The sequence below is a fragment of the Aquarana catesbeiana genome, linkage group LG01 (genome assembly GCF_042186555.1).
Source record: "Aquarana catesbeiana isolate 2022-GZ linkage group LG01, ASM4218655v1, whole genome shotgun sequence".
Taxonomy (NCBI): Eukaryota; Metazoa; Chordata; class Amphibia; order Anura; family Ranidae; genus Aquarana; species Aquarana catesbeiana.
Genome location: NC_133324.1, coordinates 819,714,072 through 819,720,915, shown reverse-complemented (window position 1 = coordinate 819,720,915; position 6,844 = coordinate 819,714,072). Strand labels below are relative to the sequence as shown.

General features: G+C 40.4%; 1 protein-coding gene across 3 annotated transcripts in view; it reads right to left on the bottom strand.

The window, feature by feature from the left end:
• Nucleotides 1–3,438: 3,438 nt before the first annotated feature.
• The window catches only part of CLOCK (clock circadian regulator), a 204,367-nt gene continuing 200,961 nt past the window's right edge, over nucleotides 3,439–6,844 (bottom strand). For all 3 annotated transcript variants that reach the window (XM_073608429.1, XM_073608431.1, XM_073608430.1), the window contains one exon: nucleotides 3,439–3,857. In XM_073608429.1, the coding sequence (XP_073464530.1) occupies nucleotides 3,705–3,857 (153 nt within the window). In that variant the 3' untranslated portion in view covers nucleotides 3,439–3,704. The remainder of the gene's footprint in view (nucleotides 3,858–6,844) is intronic.

Below are 6,844 nucleotides of genomic sequence, written 5' to 3'. Positions count from 1 at the left end.
AAGTTACTAACAGAACCAGGTACAAATAAAACTACCTTTCAGGATGATTAGGGCCACTGTGTCTGCAATGTGATACACATGGTAAAGACAGAGCTAGCATTTTTCTTGCAGGTTATTAAAAAAAAAAAGAAAAAAAAAAGAAAGAAAGAAAGAAAAAAGGGGGCAAATCTAGGAGGTGGTCACGGGCATACTTTATATCGGTGAACATGGACTCTATGTATAGTAATGTGGAAATTTCTGAATATGCATCAGGGTTCCTCTTTTGTCCTACCTTGAGGTGTTGGAAGAAAAGATGTGAACTCTCCTACTGTAAGCACAAAAATATTACCTGAAAAGACCTACCAACTGGGACCAGTAGTAGAGAATTAAAAAAACACTTCCTACCACATCCTTACTTTTCTAAAGAGCAAAGTACAACAGCAACAAAACACCTTACAATGAGAAAAGAACTTGGGGGTTACTTTCCTTCAGATAAAGCCAACCTCCACCTTTCCAGTCTAAGACCAGAGTAAACTGTGCCTAATTAGAATAGTCTAAAGAAAACGACAGCTGATAAAACTTAGCAGTGAATGCAATTATAATTGCAAGATAATTACACAAACACACAGCTAAGGAGTGATCTTCATATACCCATATACAAGAAATATAAGAAGTTCAAAGGAACACTGGGGAAATATCAGAAATCTGGTGGAAAAAAATAATAGCAGCAATTCAGCCGGTTCCCAATGCTCTACAACCTTCTACTCGGGATATGAATATACTGGGAAAGTGATTTTAAGGTGGGGTCTGCTGATATTCATTCCTTGACCCAGATGATGAACAGAGGCAATCCCTGCAGGTGGAGCTACTGTGCAAGATATAGATATAAAAAGCACATTACAAGACCAGCCTGTTGGGGAAGATTTGGATGGGATGGATGGTGCTCTGGAGAGATTAATATTTTGATCCTTGCAGGTAAGACTACAAAGCAATCCAAACAAGCAAAGTGCCAGGTTTTAGAGCACCGATTGTCAATTTAATTTTAAAATGCTGATCTCTGTACATGAGAAAATCTAGATGTGTTTGAACTTGGATGGACTTTGGGCGATGAACGGTATTCCTAAAAAAGCGAATGAGCAAAACAATAAGTGAATGAAAAAACAAACAAAAACCCACAACATTCTTCGCACCCTCCAGATTTATGAAAGATCTAACGTGGGAATAGAAGAAACTATCTTGTATAGCTGTCTCTTATTTTGGACTTTACTGAATATTAGGTAGTGCTATTACATACAAGTAAATTCCAACCAGCAACAAACATAGGATGACCTACAGCAAGAGACACGGATTACTTCTTTTCTTTCACGCCATTCAACTTGTTCAGTGGGGCCAAGAACCCACTGGGGAATGTTGCCAGCAAAGCTGTAAAAGCAACAGTAGACAAGGGATCCTTTAACATCGGGGTGTGCTGCAGTAATGTAAGGCCAGCCATACACGGTGCAATTTTCTTTCCTGCAACCACAGGTTGCAGGAAAGAAATTTGCATGGTTCCCCCATCAACACAGACGGTGCTGACAGAGGAATCAACAATTGTCTTCACCTGACGGGGACAGATGGCAGGAGTCGTTTCCATCGGAAGACGACAGTGATTATCGCTAGTGTCTATAGCATCCGCTAGCGATAATCGTAAGAGAATAGATCAACTTGGTACATTCAGCCTGCCCATGAACGGTACAAATCTCAGCCAGTTCCAGTGTATGGCTGGCCTTATGCACTGCAACGTGCTTTATTGTGCGTTTTGTTACACTGCATTGCTTCATCTCAATTTTTAATGGGCCCTAATCAAAAGAAGCGCAACGCGACCCGTGTATGCACAGTAGGAAACAGGCCGCTTCCCTTAGTGAATATGCCGGAGCCTGCAAGCAAGTTTCTTATTTCTAATTGAATAATAAAAGATAATATTTTTTTATTTTCCTAATCATCACATATGTACGAGAGAGAGAGAGAGAGAGAGGGAGAGAGATTGAGAGAGGGAGAACGAGAGAGAGAACGAGAGAGAGAACGAGAGAGAGAACGAGATATTATATATATATTTTTTTTTAACTGTGTCTGCGCAGAGGTGTCAAAAATTTTAGCTGTGCTCATCTACACTTTTTAAAGGCTCACAAATTAACATCTTTCAACACACTGAAAATTTCCCATTTTTTTTCTATTTAAAAACAATGCCATCTTTCATAAACAATGCAATTTTTCATTATAGATACGCAGAGATCAGTACGAAGTTTTCATATTTTCATCACATCAATCTACAGGTCTATGTCCTGTATTAAATATTAAAAGGTCAGAAAATGATGAGACCTCGTAGCAGATTTAAAGGCACTCCTGTTTATCAGAAACAGAGAAGTGATAAAATTCATTATTTTCCTAGAAGTGCAGCCAAATGCCTTTTGCAAGTGAACAATGTGCCCACTCCACAAAACCTGCAATCTGGATTTAGAATTGAAAAACAGAAAAAAAAAAAAAAAAAAAAGGAAACAAAAAAGTAGACCAAAGCAATGGGGGGAAATAAAGCAACAAGTCATATGCAGGCAGTCCCTGAGTTTCAAACATCCAACTTACAAATGACTCCTACTTACAAATGGAGGGAGACAACAGGAAGGGAGAGGAAATCTACCCCTAGGAAGGGAAATTCGTTAATGTAAGAGTTATCATGGGAAAAAAGGTGTCTGCACTGAAGCTTTATCACCGATCCTTGTTTCCAGAACAACCCAAAATTTTCTAAATCCAATTGCCATAGTGACAGAAAGTGAGGTGAAATCTTCTGAACAGGGGCACAGACAACAAAACAAATGTTACTGGGGTGTTAACCCTTCCCTATGCCATCTAAAAAAAATAACGTTTTTTTTTTTTGGCTGGAGCTACACTTTAAAAAGTGTACCTGTTCCAACTTGCAAACAAATTCAACTTAAGAACAAACCTACAGACCTTATATCTTGTTTGTAACCCGGGGACTGCCTGTTCACGGGTCTAACCAAACGGCATACTAAGAGACAGATGGAAAAGTCATTGCTAGTGAGTGCAACTCACTTGAGTAGTGACAAACTCACCTGTGCAAGTCATATACTATTAAATGACATCTTCAGGTTACATCCAACAAAGTATTTACATAAAAAGTGTTTACAGAATGCTTTGGTAAGTGTGCTTATGTATGGATCACATAGTGTTTGTGCAAAAGAAAAGTGGAGCTGGATAATGATCAAGAGTGGGTTAGGCATCTGGGCTCAGGGAAAATAGTACATATAATAATTTATATTCTTCCAAAATATGTGTAATCTTATAGAAAACCTCTTAAACATAGACTCTTCTTATATGTTCTCTTTAAAAGGCCACTAAAAAGTGTCAACGTGAAAGTTTAAAAAAAAAAAAAATCCAACAGCAGCTTTCAGACATTAGATTAGAACATCTAGTGGGTAGGTGTGTGCAGGCATCTCCGCGACCAAAGAATTCCAAAAATATAATTTCTGCTCTGACACACAATGTGCAATAGATAAAATGCCAAGCCTGTCTCACAACACAACTGTTAAATAATGCTGACAGGTGCTCAATCTGCTTTGTTGCCTCGTACCAAACATTCATTGTGCTGCATTGGTAGTGATTATCAATTTTCAATACTGCCAGCCAAGTCCATTCATGTCTTCTATAAACAAGTCCATCACACATCAGGGTTACAGCTGCTGGACTTTAGAAGGATCGCTCATACTGTCCGTCCTATGCCGACTTAACTGTTGCTGGTGTGATGGGGCAAAAGTGCTTTGTTGTACAGGGAAAGAGGAGAGGATAAGCTGAGCTGACTGGTTCCCGTGAACCAATCTGGATGCCTGGGGAGACCAATTAAAAAAAAAAAAAAAAAAAAAAAAAAGCATTATAACACCACCTAAGAAAGAAAAAAAAAGCTTGCATTTACATTTGTTTTTTATATTAAAATAGAATAGTGGCCAGGCTGTGGACAACCCAATATTGACATAATGAACAGTTTTAAAATATGAACTTAAAAAATAGGATTTTTAAAACAGCTTACCTGTAAAATCCTTTTCTTGGAGTACATCATAGGACAGAGAGCCTCAAGTAATTACTTGGTGGGTTATGGGCCTACCTTCAGGTGTTGACACTGGTATAACCAATACAGGAAGTTGACTCCCCTATATAACCCCTCCTCCTTCCAGGAGTCCTCAGTTTTTGTAACCAAGCAATATACTCTCACCCCATAAAACAGAGGGGCAGGAGCTGTGTCCTATGATGTACTCCAAGAAAAGAATTTTACAGGTAAGCTGTTTTAAAAATCCTATTTTCTTTATCATACATCATAGGACACAGAGCCTCAAGTAATTACTTGGTGGGATGTCCCATAGTAATGCTACTTGAGGGGAGGGAGACACAACCAGTAGGGCACCCCCAGACCTTGAGGAATTATACTGCTGCTTGCAGCACACTGCGCCCGAAGGCGATATCCTCATTCCATTTTACATCTACTTGATAAAATTTTGTAAATGTATGCACTGAAGACCAAGTTGCGGCCTTGCAGATCTGAGACATGGAGGCCTGGTGACGCACTGCCCAAGTAACACCAACCGCTCTGGTAGAGTGCGCCTTAACTTGAAAAGGGGGAATCTTTCCCTTTAAATCATAAGTTTGAATTATAACTTGACGAATCCACTTAGCCACAGTGGATTTTAACGCTGCTTGTCCTTTTTTAGAACCCTCTGGCAGAATAAATAAGACATCAGTCTTACGAATCTGAGCAGTTTTCTTTAACCACTTCAATACTGGGCCAATTCTGACATTTCTCTCCTACATGTAAAAATCATAATTTTTTTGCTAGAAAATTACATAGAACCCACAAACATTATATATGTTTTTTTAGCAAAGACCTAGAGAATACAATGGCGGTTGTTGCAACTTTTTATCTCACACAGTATTTGCGCAGGAATTTTTCGAACGCGTTTTTTTGGGGAAAAAAACTGTTTTGTGTTTAAAAAAAAAAAACAAAACAGTAAAGTTAGCCCAATGTTTTTGCATTTTGTGAAAGATGAAGTTACGCCGAGTAAATAGATACCTAACATGTCACGCTTCAAAATTGCACACGCTCGTGGAATGGCGCCAATGTTCGGTACTTAAAAATCCCCATAGGCGACGCTTGAAATTTTTTTACTGGTTACATGTTTTGAGTTACAGAGGAGGTCTAGGGCCAAAATTATTGCTCTCGCTCCAACGTTCGCGGCGATACCTCACATGTATGGTTTGAACACCGTTTTCATATGTGGGCGGGACTTACGTATGCGTTCGCTTCTGCGTGTGAGCACACGGGGACAGCGGCGCTTTAAAAACATTTTTTTTTTTTTAATTGTTAATTATATATTTTTTTTATTTTGACACTTTTTTGAAAAAAAAAAAAATTGATCACTTTTATTCCTATTACAAGGAATGTAAACATCCCTTGTAATAGCAATATAACATGACAGGTCCTCTTAATAGTGAGATATGGGGTCAATAAGACCCCATATCTCACCACTAGGCTGGGAAGCCTGAAATAAAAAAAAAAAAAAAAAACGATCACCGCTTCCCAGCCGATGCGGCGCCGGTTTTTTGAATGGAGAGGCCGGGCGTGACGTCATAACATCGCGCCCGGCCTCCGACGATCATAGAGACTCCGGGGACCATCTGGTCCGCCAGAAATCTCTACGATCTACATCCGGCGCCGGCGGATCCACTCTCCGCCTCACCGATCGTAACGGTGAGTCGGAGCAAGCACCGGAGGGCGGTGGGAGGGGGGGGGATGTCCCCTCTCGCCTCCCATAGGAACGATCAAGCGGCGGAACGGCCGATATGATCGTTCCTATGGTGTAGAGATTCGCCGGCTGAAACCGGCAATATCTGAATGTCTAACTACAGGCATCATTCAGATATACCTGCCCAAAGCCCAGGACGTCATATGACGTCCGTGGGCTGGAAGTGGTTAAACAGATCTTCACTGCTCTCACCACATCAAGACAACGTAGTGACTTTTCTTCCTTGGAACATGGTTTTGGAAAAAACGATGGCAGGACAATATCTTCATTCAGATGAAAGCCTGAAACCACTTTTGGCAAAAAGCCTGGACGAGGGCGTAACACCACTCTGTCCTCATGAATAATCAAATATGGCTCTTTACAGGAAAGAGCAGCCAATTCTGAAACCCTCCTTGCTGAGGACATAGCAACCAAAAATATCAGCTTCCTAGTCAGAAGGACTAAGGGAACATGCTGTAATGGTTCGAATGGCGGTTTTTGTAACACTTACAAAACTAAATTCAAGTCCCGAGGGCTTAAGGGTGATTTAACTAGCGGATTAATCCGCATCACTCCTTGCATTGTGGCCACCACAATTATTTTTCTTGATTTTTTTTAGTGTTTCTTAAAGCCAGAAAGTTGCCGTTTGAAATGCCTTTAGTTTTTGGCCATGTCTGTGATCTGCTTTTTTTCTACAACAATAAACAACTGAAGGAACATCCTCAGGGACTGGTGATTCCATAATTTTTTCCAGGGGTTGTAGTACTCAGGGCCAACTTCATCTCTACGCCTACTTGTAGAAAGGCAAGAATTCTGCCTCTAATATATCTCAGAGGGTGCCAACCCTTGGATTCACACCAGGAAACATAAGCTTTCCAGACTCTATACTTCACTCGTGACCAACACCTTAGACACTGGCGAAAAAACTGAGGACTCCTGGAAGGAGGAGGGGTTATATAGGGGAGTCAACTTCCTGTATTGGTTATACCAGTGTCAACACCTGAAGGTAGGCCCATAACCCACCAAGTAATTACTTGAGG